General features: G+C 40.4%; 1 protein-coding gene across 1 annotated transcript in view; it reads left to right on the top strand.

Annotated features, from left to right (window-relative positions):
- The window catches only part of grid2 (glutamate receptor, ionotropic, delta 2), a 275,340-nt gene that overhangs the window by 191,257 nt on the left and 60,140 nt on the right, over positions 1-23,943 (top strand). The window contains exons 9-11 of the mRNA XM_068738374.1: positions 6,003-6,104; positions 11,125-11,322; positions 14,308-14,620. Coding sequence (XP_068594475.1) covers positions 6,003-6,104; positions 11,125-11,322; positions 14,308-14,620 — 613 coding nt within the window. The remainder of the gene's footprint in view (positions 1-6,002; positions 6,105-11,124; positions 11,323-14,307; positions 14,621-23,943) is intronic.

Here is a 23,943-nt window from a genome sequence, read left to right as displayed (position 1 = left end):
CAACTAGCTATTAAAAGAAGAATCCATATCAAAAGGATAAACTGATTTACACCCATTTGTTCCCTCCTTTCCTCATTCAAAGGGTTGAAATTTGTTGGAATCTCATCATACTGTTTATATTTTTCCAATACGGGTTTTGTGAGCTGCCTAAATTGCATAAGAAAAACACCAGTTAGCCAGAATAAAAAGAGCTTATTAATTTAATTAAGGTTTTATATTATAATGTGTTAATTTAATGTCCATATTTTCTGAAGCACTTTGAAAACTTCAGCTCAAGCTTTTGACAGTTGTGAAGTAAATAAAAGAACGTTTTCTTAATATACACTGAAAAAAATCTAATAATCACTTCAGGCTTATCCAATCGGAACTGAATAAAATGAACACCCTTCTAAAAGAGCAACGTTTCATTCTTTATTCTGTTTGAGGGTGGCTCTTCCAAAAGGCAGTTAAACGATTGAATGACACGGTACCAAAAGTGATTTTCTGCAGGCAAAAGCTGACGAGAATCCCAAAGCTACAGACAAATTACAGCATCACTTGTGTGCACTCGGCTGGAAACATGCAGTGCGCCCTCTGCATGCACAGGGGCCACCCTTGTGAAATGAGCAGTGATTGAAAATATCATTGAGTCATTTTTGATTTGTTAATCTAGGAATTCCAGAGTCTTGATCAAGCATTCAATCCTAAAACAAAGTTGTCTACAGACTCAAGCAGCTCTTTGGATTTTTAAGATTGCAATATTTGCTTCCCTGTGTAGAGAAATGAGGACTGCTCTAAAAAACAAACAAACCAAAGTTGCTCTTTCTAATGGATCATGTTTTCATTTACATTATTAGATTGCTCATAACACATCAATATTTATTTTGCTGCTGCAATAGTTTTATTGAGATTCACTTCAAGCAAGAAAGCACATTCCCACAATTCGGTGCCTTTTCAGCATTGTGAATTTCTTTTTTAAAAAATTTAACTTTGCACGAATCTTTCATATCGTCTGAAGGAGGGTTTCTTAAACTACCATAAAATTAAATTTGTCGAGCTCAGTATATTGAATTCTAATAATTTTCACCAAAATCTTGGCATGCAACATGGTCCAAATGCCCACCCTGTTATGGGACATTTTCACCTTTAAGTGGTCTGAATGCACAGACATTGTACTTGACAACCGGCGGCACAGAGCATTAATATGTATACAGCCTTGATTGCTTGCTGCAACAAGCTGTCGCTTCTCTGTGAGAAGATGGGGAAGGAGAGGGGACAGAGAAGAGACACAGAAGGGGAAACGGAGAACGGATTTGTGGGCCAAGAAGAATTGCGAGAGAGAAGGAAAGACAGAGATGGGAGATGGCAGAAGCAGAAGGATTGGTGTGCAAGCTGTTTGGGGACCGTGCTTACTCATCAGCAGGGGGGGACAGGGGGTTGGGAGGGACACCAGAGGAGAGAGTGGGAGACAGAAGTATTTAAACTGCTCAGCAGCTTGTCTGTGCCTGCAGTGCATGGCTACTGCTACTGTATCTTCACTGCAACAGCAGACATAAGACTGTTAGACAGAGCTGGCAGCAGGAGTGTTTCAGAGTGACGGAGGCTGGAAGCAACACACCAGAGTTTGGCAGATGAAACAAGGTTAGCACAGAGAAAACAGACAAAGTCGGACTGCATTTTTCCAGCTGTTGCTTGAGACTAAGTAAGGAGATAAGAGAAGTCTGTACAAACAATTCAATATTACACTACCGGTACTTTAGAAAGCCCCAAATCACATCTATCGCTCCACTGGTGCATGGCGCTCATGATGGTGGGTGAGGGGCATTGCTGTGGGTATGCCAGCAATAGCCTGCGTCCAGTTTCATGCAGAGATGCTTTTTTGTTTGCCAGCAGTAGTTTCAGGCAGGTTTTTTTTGTCATTTATTCATACTTTATTTTCAGATTGTTTTAATTCTTACTACTTTTTGTGCATATTGATTTTGTCACTGCTGTATGCAACCTTCTAAATGTCACTGCGATCATTGTGAGTCATGCTTACAACAATGGGACCGAAGGCCACAGTTTGCTGCACTGTAGTGTTGATGTTTTTACCACGGGGGGGGTTGCAAAAACCCTTTAAAATAGTCTCCTGAGATTGCGAGATGCCATTTTGGGTTGAGGACACCCTGCCTACTGTCGAGTTCATGTACTGGATGAATTTTTATTGTTCGTTTAAGTGCGTGTGTTGGGTGGGTGTATGATTTCTGTAGAGTGGAATGGTTTATTGGAAGAGTAGATGGCTCTGTGGGCTCCCATAGAGCACCGGTCGATGGTCCAATTACTTTAAATGTGTGTGGTTACACACCTGTTGAGGCACCAAAGGTCTCTCTGTGTGTTACTCTATATGTACAGTATGTTAGGTTATCCTGACAACAGGGCACAAGGGAACGTGATGGGACTGTCCTTTTTTGGTGCAATAGGAATGTCAGTTGTCTGCCTCTTCAACATGTGCTGAAGTAAAAGTGTGTGTGTGTGTGTGTGTGTGCGCGCGTGTGTGTTTGTGTGTGCGCCTCTTTAAGACAAAGTTGTTGCATAGAAAATAACACTAAGCTGAGAGTTGTACAAAAACAATGCAAAAGAATGCACGTCATGTCAAAACTGAACAGAAGAACTGAAGGGAGAAGAAAATAGCACCAACTGAATAGGAAGAGCAAAGTGGGGGATGCTAATGGTACTTTTTGTAGCATGAGTCCACATGGCAATAGTCAGCACAGTCACACACACACACACACACACACACACGCACACATTTATTTCATACTGTCAGGAGGAAATGAGCGCTTATCTGGAGCTGTGGAGATAAGCAGAGGCAGTGGGCCACTTTGTTAGCCAGGCAACCATTTTAGCTCCAGATTAACATGTGCACACCCACACACACAGGGACATAAGGGAACCTTCCCTCTCTCCTCGTATATGAAATGTAAAAATAAATTTAAAGTGTGAATATTTACACACGATAATGTAGCCTCATACAATTTTGTAGCAATATTGCATTTTTTTCATTCCTATTATATTCCCATCTTTTATTCATCGTCCTTATCCAATGACATTTGCAAGCTTGTCTGTGAAATGGAGCTATGTTAGACAAGCATTTTATTTTAAATTAAAGCGTATATAGCTTTGATTAACATATAGCACTGAATCATGTATATTATTGACGTTATAATGAACAGAACAATGACAAATAACTGGTTAAGTGAAGCAAACATCCAAAATAAATATTCAGTAAAAAAATTACAAAAGCAAGAGTAGCCAAAGGATTTAATGTCAATTGTTGGAAATATGGCCACAAGCTCTAAACTGTAGGATAGGTTGTCACCACTGTTCTCTGTGTCAAAATAAAATGTGCTTCCTCTTGAGGAACCGGAGATCAGCAGCACTCACCCATGTAACCAATAAGAATAAACTATATGTAAATGTGCAATATTTGGCAGGGTGGTGAGTGCATCTTCCCCCCACTGTACTGTCAAGCACATCGATGGTACCCAGAGCTTTGCTGCTTGCTAAAGCCACCACATACACATAGGGATGAAGATGCAATTTAAGTTAGCTAGTTAGGTTCAGGCTTAAATGATTGCCACAGGCAGTGCTCAAAGTTAGATTGATCAATGGACTCCGAGTGACATCTAAAAGTAAAGCAAAAAAGTACTCAAAGTTGGCGGAACAGAGACTCAGGCCTGCGTATATGGGCATCTTTCCAAAATGTCATAATGGGGGATATCACAATCCTCGGAAAGCCTGCACTGCTTGGCATGTCAGGGATTACTGGCAGCTACCATCCGCGCTGAGTCTGTACCATGCATGTGCCAGAAATCAGTCCATTTAGGGCCTAAGAGAGAATAAAAGCAGGGACATGTTTACAGAAGGCACTGAAGCTGCTGATGGCCCAAGGCATCAGGTCTTGGTTGACTCCCTGGAAGCAGAAAGATCCACATTTCTGTCTGAAAGTGACAATTTATCACTGCCAACACCACCAGAGGTATCCTCTCACCGCTTCTGGACAGGTACCCCCCACCACCTAATTCACTTGCCCAGGAACCTTTACTGGTTTAGGGAGGAGGCTTCTTCTGTATGCCTGTGTCCCTTTTGCTCTCTGTCTGTCCATCATCTGTAATCCTTTATCTTGTGCTGGGTCATGGGAGGCTGGAGCCTATCCCAGCTGATGCTGACTGAGAGGCGGGACCCTGCTGGGCAAGTCACCGGTTCATTGCAGGGCTAACTCATAGACAGACAAAGTCCCCACAGAAAGATACTACTTAATTCATCATACCATATCATATAATCATATACCATTAGAAATGAATGGCTAATCTTTAGTGACAGAGTAAAATTGCATGTGCCTATAGCACATTATGTCTGTTTGTTTAGTGTGTCCTTGAATGAGTGATGCTGCATGCATTTGCTATAGACGTGCAACCGCAGGCAGCCTGTATGACTGATAGCGTACGTGATCATTGAAATGCTCAGCTGATTAATGGGCTTCTCTCCAACATATTGACTTACGCTTATACAGCGGGGAAATACAGCTTAAACTACCATCATTACAGGCCATTGTACAAACCTTTCTCAACTAAAATAGATGTTTTCTTATTCACCAAATTAGTAGAGCAAAGTATTTTTATTTTTTTAAATAGAAACTGCTGTTTTATGAATGCAGTCCAGAGAAATCAACATTAAGTGTCTAGCTCGAGGCTAAAATGACTGCAGAAGGCAATGAGATTCATGTCCTACCGAGGCAGTGCAGAAAACATAAATGAACCAAAATAACACAGTTTGGGTTTTGTGACTTTGTCACCAACTGTAAATCTTACAGTTCATTCACACTGCTGCGCAACAGAGTTAAATATCTCAGTAATAAATGTATTACTTGTTGAATATTTGACTATTTGTTACTTTTTCATAAAAGCTTTGGCAAAAAGAAAACACACATTCAAAAGCTGAGGCCAAGATTTGGAGAAGTAAGCAAAATATGTGCTGAAGAAGCCAATCGGGGAACAAACACTGCACTTTGAGTTTGCATGTTCTCGGATGTTATCAGGCAAGTCATGGATCTGCTGACGCGTAAGACCTCCAGTGAACGCCGGGCACACCCTGAATAAGTTGCCAGTTTATCGCAAGGCCACATTGAAAGACTAATAGCCATTCATACCTACGGTGGATTTAGAGTGACCAATTCACCTATGTGGCATGTTGTTGGTGGTGGGAGGAAGCCGGAGAATCCGGAGTGAACCCATGTAGACACGAGAAGAACACTCTGCACAGGAAGGACCAAGGTGGAATTGAATGGAGGACATAAATGTTGTGAGGCAACCACGCTACCCACTGCGCCCACCGTGCTACCCCTTTGAGGCAGGACATTACATTCAGTTATTACGAAGAAGCCATCATAGTCTAGATGTGTTGTGAATGAAAGAATAAATGCAAATTCAACAGTTACTTCAGCATTAATCCACATTTCTCTTCCTTTCTGGTCTGTTTTCTGTTTTCTTTTAAGGACAAATTATGCCTTAGAATTTCAAGTGCATCACAGTATGAGGTTGTTTGTCTTTCAAGCAGCTAAATGTACTTATTTTTGTCCCACGCTAGTCTGATCTTTCAAGCTGAAAATAACGTTTTATTTAAAGCAGAGGGAAGCACAAAGATGAATAAATGCGTTTAGGGACTAAAATAATATGATCTGGGGGCAAAAAGACCAGACATTTATGATGCAGTTCAACTATTTATGGATCTGACCCATACAGAGCATTAAATGGCTAGCTATGGTTTACAGTTATGAGGTTAATGTAATTTCACACTTCAGCTGTGTGTCGTCTCTTTCGTTCACTGACTTTTATAACAAGAGAGTGAGTGTCAAATAAGAATGTTTTTGTGTATTACAGCAAGGCTTTTTTATGCATGTATTTTCTTTACGGCTCTGTAAATTCATCGTCATGTCCACATTATTTGCAAACCTGACTGTCTTGTGTGTCTGTGTGTGTGTACAGCTGGCGACATGGGATCCGGTCCACGGTTTAAATGGCACGCTGACAGACAGGAAATTGGAAAACAATATGAGAGGTGTGGTGCTGCGGGTCGTCACTGTTCTGGTGAGTATAGCTGCTGGTTGATTGGTTTGCTGTTATTTTCCTGTGGTTTTCAGTGTGACATAGACAAACAACACCTGTGTTCACCCACTGCAATCAAAGAGGGACTTTTTCAATGCTTTACTTTTGTCTCATTTCCTGTATATCATTTTAACTGTTCATACAGACTTGTAGGCAGAGACAGATAATGATGATGGTAGAGACATTATGAGACAAAAGAAAGAAATGAGATGTAACAAAGTGAGTGTAGTGATGGGCATTTTATTAGCTTTTGTTTTGGCATTTGAGAGCCAGATGATGTAGACGTTGGAGACTTGATGTTGGCGAGACTCCGGTTTTGTCTGTCTTGCATGGAGCTTTGATTTGAGTGTATCCCAGGAGTGCTTTAAAGATTCAATGCTGTAAATTCTTCATATCCCACCTTTGAAGTGAGAAGCAGAAAGGAAAAAGATAATGCTGGAAATCTTTCACACTATCCCCTTTTTCTTTCTTCATACTTTTTTCCCATCTTTGATTTTTTTTATCATCTTTAAAGCAAGTGAGCAAATGGATTTCATTTTTGATCACCGCCCTTTCCTCCACCATCAGTCTATCAATACTACCTTGCGTGTGATGCATTTACACATTTCCGATCTGATGTCTGTTCTTCTTTCTAGCATTCTTGTTTTCTGCTTCTGGTAGTGACCGATGCCTCATGAGGACTTGTAGAAATTTTTTTTTATGAAATGTCGAGGTTTGATGTACTCTTTTCTTTTTAGGTGAGATTGTGTTGAACAGCACATCCTTATTGTGTGTGTGTGTGTGTGTGTGTGCATGGTATGAAGGCTCTGAAGGGACCTTTTGAACAGATTGTTGTGTGCTGCCGTGGGCTGTTTTTACTCTGTATAACTGCTTTGTGTCTGTATGGTGCAAAGATCTCTCTCTGTCTCTCTGTCTCTCTCACATACACTTGTTAGCTTTGGCCCGCCAGTCTGTCGAATAGCTATCAATTATATGAATGGTGGGGGCATCGTACCTCTGTTATGACCAATAACTTTTAAGCGATTCTATTGATTATCTGGGACTGTATTGATTATTGAATCAATGTTACCGCGAAATGGTTACACTATCTGTAAGTGTTTATGTCTATCTACAGAATTCAGTAATGTAACAATTGTGGTCACAAAGTGTGATGCTACTTTTGCGACTAAGACATTTAATTTAAATCCTCTGAATTGTTGCATTAAAATAAATTGTTCAAGACAGTAACATGATATTTTATAAAGTTCAAAGACTGAATGCACAAAATCAGATGACCTGTCAATTCTGATCCACTGACTTACATATGTGTACTGTTAAGTTTGATTCATGTCTACTCCTACGTTTTCAATCTTTGCAACACATTTCTTGATGTAGCACCGTTTCTCTGGGCCTGCTCCACATATATGGTTATTTAGCTGTGAATACAGCTGCTGAAGCCAAACAAAGACAAATATGTCCCCTCTTAACCTGAATTTGCATTTTTGGAGATAATAAAAGTGCCCAGACATTATACTTAAATGGCCTAAACGTTGCTTCCCGGAAGCAATCAACTTCACAACAGGAACCACAAATGTAATTACAGACTAATCTGTATAACAATTGAATGGTATTCCAGTGACCAATAGAAACTGAGGAGATGCCACTTAATTTCAGTGTTGAAAGTAACAAAACATGGAGATATGCAAGACTTGTGACATCGCAGGGTGTGGTCTCAGACTTGATCTATAAATCTCAGGGATGTCCTGAAAGTGCTGACTTTACCCGCAGTACTGTTCCGGCAGATGAAAATGTTGGACATGTTCGTCTGTTGGAAGAAGAATGAAGAGTAAATTTGCATACATCATAAATCAAGTTCAAGAATTAGCTTGTGACTCCAAATCCGCACAGCTTCTGTTATTTTCCGACACATCGTCGTCCATCTTTATTAAACACACTGGGTGAAAATGGATTTCTATAACAGTATGAGATCAAATCTTCTGCAGAGACCCGCAGAGCTTTTCAGAATACGTTCCACAGACAAGACCACAGAGTTGTTTGAAAATGCTCGTTGCTACAAATCACCACATGACATTAATTTCCAGCATTCCCTCAGAGGACTCTTCAAATGTCATTACCAAGGCTTTGTGGAGAAATTGCAGTTCCTTGTCCCAATAATGTCTCCAAAAAACACCCGAGCAGCACTGGAGACCACATGTGGCACTTTTAGTCAAGAGGGCACGAGGGATGGAACATGTTGGGAATTATTTATCATAGAAGCAAAGAAAGGAGAAGCCAGGGTGAGATGCTTTTTGCATTAGAAATACAAAGATAAAAGGTAAGCATTACCGGGCATACAGATTTGTAACATAATCCCTTGAGAGGATGAGTAATGTTCTGGGATTGATGCATGGCTGTATGGATTGATGAGGAAAGATTCTCTAGACATATGTTTTGGGAAAGACAGAGCTGTCTGGAATGATGCCAAATGGTGTGCATCGCAGCTGGCAGCGGGAAAGGAAGACTACGAATAAATAAAATTCAGAGAAAGGAGTCAGATCGGTATCACAAAGCCACATACTGCATCTCACAAGGTAGTTCTCACTACAGGATTTTAGTCTGAAACACATTAACTGAGTATCGATTGAGCCTGGCAGCTAAAAACCAGACAACCCACCTTGCTGTGACACAATTTCAGAAACATGACTGCCTCCAAAAACAAAGTCGAGAAATTAACAACTCCTGAATCCGGATTTTATAGATTAATGAATGATTAATGAGTGTAATGACTTAAAATTCATTAAAAAAAATTATTTGGCTGGTTCGTCCCTCAGATTTCTAATAACATTTCCAGGCAGTCAAAGAATGAAAGACCAGTAAGCATTTCAGAAATGGATGTGTTGAAATAAACAGGTCTCGGGATGGTTCATGCTGATGTCAATCAAAATAAAGGCGAGAGAACTGTCGAGCATTTGTGAATCGTATGTATTCTGATTCTGATCTGCATCTAACAACCTGCACCCTCTCTAGAGAACAGTCATGTAGGCCAAAACCGTGGGATGGCTTTGAGATAACAGAGATTTAAGATAATTTTATATGGTTTGCCTATTGCATCTAGCAAACATGATTTCAATCACTCCCAGCTCTTCATATACACACACCTACACAGTAGTTATTAGCATAGCATAGCATAGTAGAGTATTAAGTATTCATGGGTTTTATGGGACATCACACAGTGTTTGCGGCGCCATCTTGTGGACCAAGTTTTAAGATGCCATCTGTTTAATGTGCCATGAGATGCAACAACTAAGTCTGAAAAACAGGATTGACCTTTTGTAATTTATAATTAGCGATGTAATAGATGGAATGAGCATTCACCTAATGTGTATTTGTAAGTATTAAGCCATTGGTGAATTGTCGACTATGATATTGTTCCCTAGTAAAACAGTTTCAGCCACGTTTCCTTTTCTTCACCATGGATGGGCTTGTTCATTAAGGTATTCACAGAGGGAAGCAGTCAGTGATAGTTGAGTAGTACTTTCAGTTTGGATGTGTGTTCATGGGCGTTTCTGGCATGATTGATGGATACTTGTCGTGAGACTTGGCATGCTTGTCCACTCACTGCCTAATGGCTTATTGAACAGTAGATACTAAGGATTAGCAACTGGCAAACTAATGCGTAGCATAGCCTGTGAGTGTGTATGTGTCAGTGTGTGTGCCTACTGTGCAGCCAAGTATCTAGTCAATAATGCACAGGCTCTCATAAATCTTAAAGCCTAAAACATTTCACTCATCAATAGAGTATTAAAGAAGAGAGAACAAAGGGTGAGAGGCAGAAATAGAAGGGAGGAAAAGACCAGAGCTAAAGCATCAAGTCCTTGATGAAACACTCCGATCCCAATAAACACAAACAAAGTAAACATCCAGCTTATTGCAGTGTATGTTAAAAAAAAAGCTTGTGTCTCCATGTGTTGAGTTCTCTTCATTCCCTAAAATGTCAGCATTACTCGATGTCATTTAACCCCAAGAGTCAGCTGCCCTTTAGATGCCTTCCTGATATTGATCATCACAGGGCTTTGTCGTCCCAACTGCATTTCAAAATGAACGGGGAAAAAAACACATTTACTGAATTGCCTGGTGCCACTATTGATTTCCAACATTTTAATTCACTTTAAAATGTTAAATAGGTTATGTTTTAAATACATTATGAAATAGGGTTCTCTTTGTGAAAAAGAAGAAGCTGAATAGGAAATTGTAGGAATTAGTAGGATGCAAAACATGATTGAGGAGCCCTTCTATGTTTCTATTCGGGTTGGAATCCTAAATGACAGTCAAAATGAAAACGAACTACTGATTTATGTTAGAATACACATATGCAAATATGAAGTATATTTTGTCATATTATCTGTCAAGAACTTTTGTCAGCATTTGGGTTAGCTTCATGTAAAATGTAGAACCAGTATTATTTCATTTTTTTCTACAGTATAATGTATGTATATAACAGCTTAAGTAAATGGTGAGTTTTGGACACTCAAGCTACTGGAGAACAAATATCCATGTTATCACTGTTATATTCTTCCAGGGAATGAAAATATCTTTGCGCGCCACCAGAGAGGAGGACATGATATGCATGTCATCCACAGGGATGAGATTTCACTCTGGCTGTGACATTTCACATATCGTAAGGGTTACAAATCCCATTTTCATCCAAGCCCACAAGATGCTAATGTGTCCTGAGAGTTGGGGGTGGTAAGGTAATGTTCAAAAGTAGCAAAAAACTGTGTGACATTTTAAGAGATGAACAACACTGCGAGCCAGCATAAAAGCCAGCAGTCCTTAACACATAAAATACTTTGATTGTGACTGTATGTCGAACAGAGGCTCTCACAGACGGACTGCCAATGTGTGGTGTGAGTGTCTTTGGTGGTATAATGGCCACGTGAGTAATTGGATGATTTAATTCTTGAATGACTGGTTGCATTGATCGGCTCCTTGACTGACGCACCCATTGATCTTTGCCTTCCAGGAGGAGCCATTCGTAATGGTGTCAGAGAACGTACTGGGAAAACCAAAGAAATACCAGGGCTATTCCATCGACGTCCTGGATGCTCTGTCCAACTACCTGGGCTTTAAGTATGAGATCTATGTTGCACCAGATCATAAATATGGCATTTTGCAGCCTGATGGTCAGTGGAATGGACTGATGGGTGAACTGGTCTTCAAGGTGAGGTTCAAGGTTACATACATATGCATAAGCACTTTTGAACACACACACAAATTTACATTTACAACGCAAGAATGAAAATGTATGTAAATGTGTTCACATTGAATAAGAGATGCCAGAGGATGCTACATAAAGGGTGAAACAAATTGCACACGAGCTGCGCTGTGAAGTGCCGTTTAATCATTGTTCTGAATGCCCTCAGTTCTTTTATATTCTCAGTTAAATCCTTTTAGTACATTGTGAAAACAAAACACCAAAATCCCCAACAGATGAAAGCAGACAGGTAAGAGCAGGAAGAGGTGAGCACACCCTCATGCCCCATGGCTAATGCGTTGATTTACAGCCATTATGATCCACCCAGAGAACAGAGCACTGAAACTTGAGGAGAAGCAACACAATAAAGAGTTGGGACACCGAATATTGACATGTGTGTATCAGTGGGTACTGGCCCGCTTAGAGCCCTGAGTACAACTCGACTTGGTCTTGACTCCCATCTAAAAGTTCCCTTCAGAAATTATTTCACTTGAAAGGAAAATGTTTGAATTATGTTTAGCTTAACATCCAAGAGTTAGAAGGAGAAATTCAGAATTATCAACTATACTGCAGCGTGATATCTGAAGTTTAATAGATATGATATTGCATATTGAAAAAAAGACAATATTTCTAATAATTTGCTTTGCTTGAAGTATATTCAAGTGCTTGGTGTATGCATGACTACTGACATCCCTGTCTGCTGCTAATCTTTCAAGATAATATTTCTTTTTCAGAGTTTCATGCACTCTCTTCAAATGCAAAAGCTCTCTGCTGTAGAACTCGCTGTAGCTGGTTTCCAATGCAATCTATTTAATTTTTTTGGGTGAAAAGTACCATTGAAATTTTAAGCACTGAATGTGTGCCAATAATTTCTTCGACCTTCTCTGCTCCTCTGGGAACTTAGTTGAGAATTGTCGTGTCACAGCTTGAAGACAGTAAACCTTGAGCTGACCTCAGTTTCTTACACTCGCGGCATTCCAAAACAATTCATAAAGTTCAAAAATTGGATTTGGCAAGCTCCATCATCCGAACAAATGGTCCTTTTTCGCATTTAATTCCAAAAATAGGACGTGGCAGATTTAAGATTTGAATTATTTAGATGCAACCTTGCCACCATTTCTACTGAGTTTGCTGAACTCTCCTATTATTAATTCATGGCTGCTACTGCAACTACCTTAAAAATGAAATTATTCTTTGAAACGTTATATACTTACAGAAACAGGCAAGACCAAGTGTCTTATATAAAGAAACCAAGTTATAATTTGTGACTTTTCAGACTAAACAATGTCCACATTTTTGGCCACACGATGTAAGGTTTGGTCAGAGTTGTAAATATTCACTGGTAGCTAAAAGTGAAAGAATTAAAACAGCATGTGGATGAGAAACATGATATCTCATGCAAAAAGCTATCAGGACATAAGATGTAACAAAACACTCAGAAACACTAAATCAGCAATGGAAAAAATGATTCAGTACCAAAAGCCAATCTTTAATTATAGCAATTCAACCATTCCAATATGTTTTCACTCATTTAAAATATTCTACTTTCCTCCTGGGATATTGAGAAACCCTTTATTCATGTTTTCAGGCTGTTATATTGTCAGAAATGATTTTTTTCATAAAGTTATGCTGCTCTTCAGCACTTGACCTTGTGCTATTGGGCATGTTTTTGTCTTTTGCCCCCCTGCCCACCTAACGGCATGTGCTTTGAGGACAATGCATATTTATAAGTGCACAGACAGGGCTGTGAATAAAGAGACCATGCAAATAATTTCGTCTTTTTCATCAGTCAACAATTAGATTTATCTAGCTAAAAACCCAATTACATTAAATAATTATTACCCAGAGTGCCCTCTGGAAGCTTCCATGTTGATTGACCACAAATGTCAGCATTGCATTTCATCTATGAACACACACACACACACACTGGAATGCATCACTATTGTGTTCAACCAGCAGGCATCCTGTGGGGTTTATCTCAATTTTCTTCTCATGAAGTATAAGCGACAATTTGTGCACATTTAAGCATTTTGTTTTCTCACTCGGCTGTGAAATTGGCACTTTTTTGCCTACAGCAAATACAACTTATTGCTAGTTTTTCGAGTATATGTGTGTGTATGGCTTGATGCATGTGTGTGAAATCAAGTAAATGTTATCAGTGTATTACTCAGTTGTTTTTAGCGACCATGGAAATCTCTTCTTCTGAACAAATTCAGAAAAAGTACAATCTGTTTGCACAAGTATATATTTCAACCCTGTGCACATGCTCACAACAGCATCCTAAATCCTCGTTACGGTTCCAGGAGATGTATACAGCTGCTAGTCAAGCACTTGGAACTGAAAATACTTTTAATCGTCAGTTTTGTTTCTGCATTTAAAATGGGCTCAACTAATTATTTTTGGTAGATAGAATCTGCAATTATTATTTTTTTATCTATAAAATCTTTACAAGTACCTAATTGAAAGAGGCATTAGCTGTCCCATGAAAATTCTATGAATTTTTAAATCAAAGTGATAAAGTTTTAAAATGTGAGTGGTGGTGCAGTGAAACAACAGGATATGGGTGGTTTAATGAATGAGTGGTTCAAGAGATAGGCATCAAAGGATGCCCAGTCCCTGCTGGGCTCACAGTGGGCCTTCAAGAGGGCGCTTACATATATATGTGTAGAAGAAGAAATAAGCAGAGAATAATGAACATAATGAGAATATCCCTACACGCTCACTTTTGGGTTCCTTCTTCTATCTGCACTTCATTTTGTCTACATTTACCTTTAGCCTGCATTGAGGACTGCAGCAGAATACTTCGAGAATCATTGTCATTGTCATCAGTTTAAATGGCGATATAGCTCTTACCTCTCTCTGTGAACACTTTTAAACTTTGTTCCTCCCCCCACACACATTTTCACGGCAATTCTAATTTATTTATCTTCTTTTACCCTCTGCTTCTTGCAGCGAGCAGATGTGGGACTTTCTGCCCTGACCATCACACCTGAGCGAGAGAGTGTCGTAGACTTTACCACACGCTACATGGATTATTCTGTAGGTGTTCTATTGCGCAAGGCCGAACGCACCATGGACATGTTTGCCTGCTTGGCACCCTTTGACCTGTCCCTGTGGGCGTGCATTGCCGGCACCGTCCTCCTCATTGGCATCCTGGTGTATTTGCTCAACTGGCTCAATCCACCACGACTACCCATGGGATCTGTGTCCTCAACAACGCTTTACAATTCCATGTGGTTTGTGTACGGCTCCTTTGTACAGCAAGGTAAGGAAGGAATGGGATGTTGGGAATGGGAAGCAGGCAAAAGAAAGAATCTGATGAATGAATTAACTTAACTTTAAAAGAGTTGCATTGGGGATAAAGCAGATTTTAAAGATATAATGGTATACAGATGTGCCATTTTCAGCCTGGTTTTATATAGCAAACTGACATTGTTTTCTCCTTCCACAAAGTGTTGTTGACAATATTGCATTTGGAAAGTACATTAGATCAATATAGTTTCATACGACAATGTAGTTTTATATATGCATTCTATTCATTTGAGACAATATTCATTTGACCCAAACCATTATCTTTCCCGAAGTTTAGTTGAGAATCCATGAGCGGACTGAGGCTGCAGGACGCTGTGTCTGCAGTCACAATACTGTGTGAATAATAATTTCCAGCATGCAGTCCTCATTTCTGGGCAGAATAGCTCTTTCTAGGCTAGAAAACATGACAAAAATGCAAACCTTTGTTTTTCTTTTCTTTTCTAGGAAGCATTCTAGTATGCTACTATATAATAGACCAGACTTTAGACACTAGTTTTGTTAACTTGTCACATGACTTACCGTGTTGGCAATAATGATGTTCAATTAAAATGTGCCTGTGTGTTGCTCCTTCTTGCCTTTAATTAAATAAGTTAAAGTCTGTAATCCAGTGCCTCCCGGCAGTATTTGCTGGTTCATGATTCCTATTCCTCCTTAGCAAACAGAAGATGCACATGTTGTTCTTTAAAACGTAACTGTAGGGATACTCACTTTTACAACACACTTTATTCGCAGGATCCATCACAAAGACAGCGGACGATAATGAGAAGAGCAGGAATCATACATAAAATGTCATTTTCTAAGGCAGAAATTTTAATTCTGAGTTTCATAGCTGTCCTCTGGGTGACATAAGTATATGGATTGACCTTTTCTTTTGAGCACAATTGTAAAATAAGAACACAAGAGGGGAGTGGTTTTATTCCGCATGGATTGAGTGGCGTGTAATGACCTCATCCTGGTTATCTGCCCCAAAGATTCTCCAGAATCCATCGGGCTCTACTCAAACAATCCCTACCTTTAGAAGGATTTAGGTTTCATCAGTGAAGAAATAAAGCCATGATGTGCAAAGGAAAGGGCAAGCGTGTTTCATGAGTTATAAAAAAAAAAAGAAGAAGAAAAAAACATGTTCATTCTCAGACCCTCATGCTTGCATCTGCATCTGTGCCTTTGCGTATAGGTGTTTTGCAGCATAATAAATAATTAACTTCTACCTTCCGATGTTCTTCCCGTCATGCTCCAGGACTCACAATTCCTAATTTTTGAAGCTTCATTAATTATGCAAATCACAGAGGGACAGAATTTTTTATTTTTTTTAGGCTGTTTGTGAAACATTTCTAGCCATAAATACGCAACTGATGAGCATTCCAGTGATGGTAAATAAACCTCCATCTTGTGCAGGAGCTAATGTTGGTAATGATGATGATGATACATGCTAATTGCTGTTTGATATTTGCAATCATTTCTCTTTTAAGCTGTAATTAACATTTTAGTCATGGCATCATTAGTGAGAGAAAAGAGGGCTCTAATTATCTTGGTTTGTTCCTTGTGTGTGTATGTGTGTATATATATTGTTATTTGGTTCTAAGTTATGTATATACTTTGTAGTGCAGTACGGAAGAGTGTGTTTGTGGTACTTTCGAGAAATCTATGCTTTCGCCAATGACGTTTTGGTTTTGTGAGCCACAAATATTTTTGTCATGAAAAAATCCATATAATCTTTGAGACACATGATAGACTTAGGTTTATGTCATGGTTCTGGGCCACCATTTAAGCTTGGTGCAGTTATTTATCATTGTAACCAAGTACAGCTCCTCTGATTTCACTCAAGAAACAAAAAGGTAAGACTTCTGCCAGACAAACCTATATCTGTAACTGATTGGAAACCTCCCTGAGACTGAATGGGCTGGATTAGACGGGTCCAGCAGCAAGCACCACATTCAGAACCCACTCGGGACAATGTGTGCATGACTCAGAGATATGACAGCAAACCTTTTAAACCTTCAAATATGAAGATCAATGTCCAGTTTGCTGCACCACAGATGACCTGGACAAAGCCCAATTGGATGTAAGATCCCTAGTAGAATGTGCCAAGACCCAGTCGGAACCTGAAAGCCTGAGTTTGGAATAGGCTAGTGCAATAGCATCCACTTCCCAGTGAGAAGGTCTTTGTTTGGTGATGGATGATGCAAACATTTTTTTCCCTTTCCTTGCAAAATATAGAATATCAGTGTAATCAGCAGAGACAAGTAAATGTATTGCATAAAAAAAAATGCCCTGAGCAGTAGAGAGGCAAAGAAGCGAGAGGGCAAACAGACACGCTTCCTAAATGAGCTTTGACCACCGCGGTGTGCCTTTCTGCTGATTGCTCTGCAGACCACGATAGTTATCTGTTCTTTTCAGTGCAGACCAGCAAACTGTTTCAATTAGTTGATGTGCCTGAAGCCATTAGGGAATTTTCTGATCCAAACACTGTTCCTTCCACAGCATCACATCCCATGTCACTGATTTTTATTTTTATTTTTCCTGAACGACATCTGCAATTTATAATGGTCAAATACCATAATCCTTGGTCCAACGTGGTCATGCAGGGTCAAACCTGACAGAAGTGACTCAGTGCTGAAAAATTATGAGACAGTCTGGCCAGCATTATCACCAACAGCAGTCAAGTTGTCAATCTCAACACCTCGAGACACAGACCGTACGTGACCTGCTTCCGTGACTCCAAAGCACTTGTTCAAGGCACCTGCTGTTTCTTTGTCCTTCATTCAACCAGGAATGACTTTCACTTAAACGTCTGCATATGTTGGCTGCAACTGCAGATGTTTTTCCTGTGACACGGACTGAACCCCCTCCTGTTGAAAGCAATGAAGCCGTTGTAACGAGACAATATTGGGGTGAATTGAAGTCTGTATTTTCTTGCATGCTCATTCTCATCTTCTTTTAGCTTTCCATCCCCATCCTCCGGCACTAGTAACTAGTCCGGGTTTGGCCACAGATGAGTGCACTGATACATTGTGGAAGGCTGGACTGGGCAATTTTACTATCGGGAGATTAATGGTGTGGCGCCGAACAATCCAATATTTGTGTGAAGTTTCTTTTCTTCGGTAGAAACCACAAACAGACCACCAAGCCTACATGTCACTCGGAGGGAGGCATGGTAATGAGGAACGTCGGGTCAGATTGGAAGGCACAGGAGTGTCTGCTCCTGTCAGAGGGAAGTTTATCTTGTTACCCTACATAGAGGTGGAGTGTGCTTTGGGTTCTGAAGAGAGAAGAGTTGACTAAATAGCAATGGATGCACAAGGGTGGAGGTAGCAGCACAGTATGGCTCACATAATAGTGTAAGTACCTCTGAAAACATGCAGGTGTGGTTTATAGAATTTGTCAGACACCGAAACAAACAGGTTTGATGAATAACTTACAAAATTAAACTACATACTGATTGAAATATTTGAAATCATTTGAAAAGGTACCAAACACATGTTCAGAAGAGGTTGAAAGGTCAGTGTAAAAAGCATATAAATGAACACCATTGCATCTACGCCACTCGTTCATCTTGGTATCTCACATCACCTGCATGACGTTCCAGACCTCAGTGCTTCACCCAGAAATATTACCCTCAGGGCGAAGTGATTGAGATGCAAGGACTCGCACAGCAGCAGCAGCAGCGGGGAGCTGGGAATGAGTGATGAGTGTATAGTCACACATGACACTGGACCTTTGCTTTTGGCGAAGTCACTTTGAGAAGGGGATAGGGTGAAAAAAGAGCAAGAGATGAACAAAGGAATGACTGAATCCTCAACCTCTTTCCTTTGTTCTCTTCCTCCTTTCTTTTCTGCTTTTCAACTTCAAATTTTCTCCCTTTCATCTGCTGTTTTCTGTCCTCATCACCTTCCCCCCCCATTCTTTGTTTTTTTTCTTCACGTGTCTTCTTTACTCTCATTCTGGGAATGGGACTTGTGGTAAAAATGTATGTGCGGCATAAACAATGCCTAATTAGTTGCAAGTCAATGATAAAGTAGCCAAGCTGAAGAAAATTCAATTTAGGATTTATAGCAAACACACATTCTGTTCATCCAGTACAAATCTAACACACAACTAAGGTACAAGGCCAAGAAGGTCTTATTCTCATTGCTGCTAACCGATTTAGTTTGGCAGCAGTAAACCCAGACAGTAAGAAAAGCAGGGCTATGAGCAAAAATGATTTGCAGACGATTACACACACTATGAAATAAGGTGGAGACTGAGAACGTGATTTAAAGAAGAGATTCTTTTCAGTTTCCTTTGGCCCATCCTTTGGCCCTGGCCAAGGTTCGGAGGTCATTCCAATATTTTTTTCTGAGCCCGGGGAGAGTTGAGACCTGGATGAGTCATTACCGGGTTACATTATCAGGAGAGCCATTCAGACAGGAAAAGGCAGTGCTGGTCATTGTGTAGCACGTATAGTCCATGGAGGAATAGGCATGGACAGTAATTTTCAGTTCAGGACACCTAGTTTTGGACTTGAAATGTGTCGGGAGAGAACAGGGTGAGCATGACATTCAATGAAATGGACAAGACAGCCTACGTTAGTGTGGATGAGTTGTGGGAGGTGTGGAAAGGAGAAAAGTATCATGCCGCTAACAGACGTTTCAACAAAGCTAAGAAGAAGTACTGATATGCAATTGTTGCCTTAATTTGGTATTTTCAGTCAATGTAAATCAGCAGGACAGAAGAAAATGTGCTTGAAAGCAAACCAGCTTTAGCGCTTTTGTTAGAAACATTCATGCAAGTTGGTGTAATGATTGTGTTATTCAGCTTCAAAGTTAATAATTCTGCTCAAATTACAGCCTGCAAAGTGGATTAAAAATTACTTTGCCACGGATAATGGGGCGAGAATGACACCAAAGGCAGACTGGAAGTGACCATTTATGAGTGTGTGTGAGTCAGCTGCAGCATTTTATTGAATATAAAAAGATGTGGTGAAACTGAAATTAATTTGTGATACATTTCATTGAACATAATTCTTGTGAAGAAGAAAGACGGATGTAAAAGAAATGAGAAGATAATTCTACCAGTCTAAAGAAGATAGTCTCGCTGTGGTTTCCAGGCCGGGAGTTGAAGCGCCCGCTTGTGTTGCTTGGCTACTGCCCACCACAGCAAGAAATAACCTTCAGAAGCTGCAGCAATTGTGATTTTAATTTTTTTTCTGAACTTTGATGAAGAAAGTAGGTAAAGTGGTTAATAATAGGTTCTATATCAAATGGACTGTGAACTGTGTTGTAATGAAAATGCATAATTAGGCGAGAGAAGCTAACTTTCATGCGCAACAGAAGCAGGATACTGTGACGTACTGTTGTGCACCTCAGACATAATGAAGAGTGGAAAATCAGAAAGGGCAGAAAGAATGTCAGAGGGAGCCCTGTTGCTTCAACTCAGTTTCTGTTTAGATATCTCCCTGTCTCCCTCCATCTGTCTCACCTTCTCACCCGTTCTTCTTTGCCCGGGCCTGAGGCGCAACGTAGCCAGCGATAGAGACAGTAGAAGGATTCTGAGGATGGAACTGCCAGGGAACAGGGCTAGAGGTCGACCCAAGAGAAGTTACATGGACGTAGTGAGGGAGGACATGAGAGTGGCTGGTGTTGGGGAGGACGATGCAAAGGACAGGGTGAAGTGGAGAACGTTGATTTTCTGTGGCGACCCCACAAAGGACTAACCGAAAGTACAGTAGTAGTAGTAGTCGTAGTCAAAAGCAAAACTGGTGTCGCACTGAATATGTGTCTTTCACAAATCCTTCCCAGTCTCTTTGTCTCACGTTCTGGCATTCTGCACTAATTAAGGTCCTAACCAGTAGGGGAGGGAAAAGACGCAGCAGAGAAGCAGACTGTGTTTTTGTGGGTGTGTATGCATACGAGCCTGTTATCCGAGCGCGTAGTCACACTGTCAGCATGAGGGCAGCTGTCTCTCAACTAATTTGCAACTTTGTGGGAAGTACATACACATGTATGCACATTGTGAATGCCTTTCACTGTATGAATACAAAGTTACACAAACAGCCAGTCAAGGCCATAATCAACACTTTATTCTCTCCATCTGCTGCTCTGAGTATCTCTTTCCCTCTCTCATCTCTCTCTGCATCCCTTGTTTCCCTCTGTCCCCCACTGAGCATCTAACTGTCTGCATGAATAAGTATTACTTTGTGCGTCAGAGAAACGAGTTGGTCTTGTTCTCAGGAGCACCACATTGAAAGAAGTGAATGTTTCTCACTTCTCACCATTTTCCCAAATCTTTCTATTTACAGCTAGGTTCTCTCTCTCTCTCTATCCCTCCGTCATTATCTCTGTTTTTGTTTTGCCATCCTGCTGGGAATCCAATTTTATCACCATTTTCCTGCTCTCTTTTCTTGTTCCCTCTCTTTTTCAGTTTATGGCTCCCACTGATCCATTATTCCTCTCAAATGACCCTGTTGTGCTGCTGTGTAGTGTCTCCAACTTTAAGACACCAATTTGACTCTTTATCTCTCTATCTAGCCCCCTTTCTTCCTTCTGTCCCATACACAAGCCCTTTCCGGGCACAGAGATGTGGCGCTGTGGAAGTTTGATTAAATCTTTCTCTTGCTCTTTCCTCTACTCCGCGCATTCGTGTATCTGTCAAAGTTGCTTCCTTTCCCCGTTTTACACTTGCCCTCCCTCTGTCCACTATTTTCTTCTCACTTGCGATGAGGTCCAGCTGTTACTTGCTCAACCACATCTTGTTCATCTCCTGCCCTCCATCCACCTGTCAAACTCCCGTCCCTCCCTCAGTGGAGGGAAGTAATTACAATATGCACACTGCTCTGAATCTTTTGTATTAACCAACTTACTGCAAGTCATTAATGCTTGAAATACTTCAGGATGCCTACTTTTGGATTGTGAGACTTTTGTGACTCATTACATTTGAATTCAGGTGATGTTTTTTGCCTTCTTTTGAGATTAACTGTCAGATTGGGAGATTACAACCATGGAGGCACTCCGTGTGTTGCTTGTAGTTTTCTTTTCAGAGACAATTTGAGGCACTGAATGTGCAATGATCATTTGATAAACGTAGTAACATGTGTTGTATTTACTCAGAAGACCCATTTGTCAATCATCATATTCTGACCTGACAGATTGAATCTGTCAATTCAGACTAGATGTTAACAGGACAGGGCTACAGCCGTGTTGACCCACCAACGTCAATAATTCTTAACGGTATTGTGATGTTAAACTGATTAAAACATGATCATGAATCTTAGAAGGCCTGAATATTTGTAACTTAGAAAAAGTTTTTGGGATGTTTGTTGATGGATTCACTCTGTCGAACAAAGTGTTTTTTCAAAACTTTCTCCGAGGCACATTGTGTTATTTGAAAATGGAAATGTTACTCCTCTTTGTGTTTTCATGGTCATCATAAAGCAGCAGACTTGGCCTTCATTTTTAATTACCCTGCTTCTCTCCCGCTGGTAGGAATCATTGCAACAGCCACCCGCTAAATGAGCTGTTCCATATTAACCAGCGTGTTTGCGTTACCCATGCCAGGGCGTAATGTATGTGTTGACTCTCGCACGCTGTTAGCACTCGGTCACGTTCTCCCCCTCCACATTAATTTTTTTAACCCATGCTGGCTCAGTTACAGAAACAAAATGTCTCCTGCTCTCCTACAGCAAAAGCCATGATCAAGCAGCGACCACAAACAGAGACACTCGCATGGATAGAGCAGCAAACGTTAGAATTCAGACAATCCTCCTCGTCTCCTGGGTTTCACTTATGGCGAGGCTGACTGGAGATTTGTACCTCTCATAAACTATATCTGCCAAAGCAGCCTTGAAGCACACTAAAAATGGCTATTTGTTTCATTGGTTGTTTGTTTCTTTAGCGCCCAGATTTCTTTTCACCAGGGAGTCGGTAAAGCTCCTGTTCGGACAGTAATGAGGCGCGTGGCTTCATTGTAATGCAAACCTTTATTTTAGCTTTTCTGTCATTCACCATCTCAGATAAAGCAACAATGTGAATTGCATCTATTTCGTGGTGAGATGTTGCAAAGGTCAGGGCTCTTAGCAGAATGCAGGTGGAATAAAGATGGTTTCAATGTGCATCTTAATAGACATTGAGCAGCCATGAAATGTTTATCTGAATTAATTATTAATTTAATTATTTCTGAGAGGCATCTGATTGGTAAATATCTAGGGCTCAAAACAAAACTCAACATGGTGGATAAGCTGCATAGAAATTCATGTTTTAGTTCATTAAGACACTCATCAGCATGATTAAACGTTTGATTAGCACTTCTGATTCCTCTCAGTAACCCTCCATGAGTCCTCACAGTTGGGAGATTAAGTGATCATTTATGTGAACAAGGGAATCACCCGCTTGCATCACCCATCAAAACTCCAAAAGAGCTCAGCCGGATGGATGATGAAATAGAAAGGGAGGAAAAGAAGATCAGTGAGAAGTGATCAAGCAATGGGAGAGCAGAGTGCTGCGCACCTTGTCAGACAGCCTTTGCTCATGCTCACGCAGCCATTACTGCGACTGCTGAGGCGGAACTATGTGATAATAGAAATGGTCGGAAAGAAAGATTCACGTCTACACAATAGCCAAACCAACATCCACTGGTGTTGTGACTCTAAGAAGAGGGACAAGGGAGGAAAGAAGGTTGAATGAGAGGACCGTAAGCAAACATCGTGTGTAACCAGATACGTTGGGGTATGGAGAACGTTGGTTCCAGTGCAAAGTGCAGCATCGGTATTCATCAGTGTATCCTCACCTTGAGTGAGTACAAGTGCAGCTGCCTTCATCAGTGCGATGATGTTGCGTCTATTACGCTGCCGGAGGCTTACGTTGCAGCAGAAACGAGATATTTGAACACGTCTCTGTTGTGCATTTCTGCCAGTTAAGCTGGTTTGTTTTAGTCTTTCCACAGCAAAGAAGTTAATCTGGCTTCTTTATTAAATAGATCAATGCTGGGACATTTTACTTTCCCAAGAAATATATTTATTTATTTCACTGCTAATCTGGTAGACAGTCTGTTATTTGATTCGGCTCAACTGCATTTAAAGAATTACAGTTGGAGAAAATATTAAAATTAATGAATACAGCTAAATTACCTTTTGAAAACAGCAGTAACATTGTACAACTTTGCACTCTCGTTTAGAACAGGCACTAGACTCTATGAAGTTTATAATAACAATAATTAAGTTATTTCTGGCTGTGCCATAGATAGCGTTTATTACTCTAGTGACCCTCTGAATTGTAAGAAAATAGATTCTTATATTTAAATTGC

Source organism: Brachionichthys hirsutus, chromosome 4 (assembly GCF_040956055.1).
Source record: "Brachionichthys hirsutus isolate HB-005 chromosome 4, CSIRO-AGI_Bhir_v1, whole genome shotgun sequence".
Classification (NCBI taxonomy): Eukaryota; Metazoa; Chordata; class Actinopteri; order Lophiiformes; family Brachionichthyidae; genus Brachionichthys; species Brachionichthys hirsutus.
This window is presented reverse-complemented; position numbering and strand designations above follow the sequence as displayed.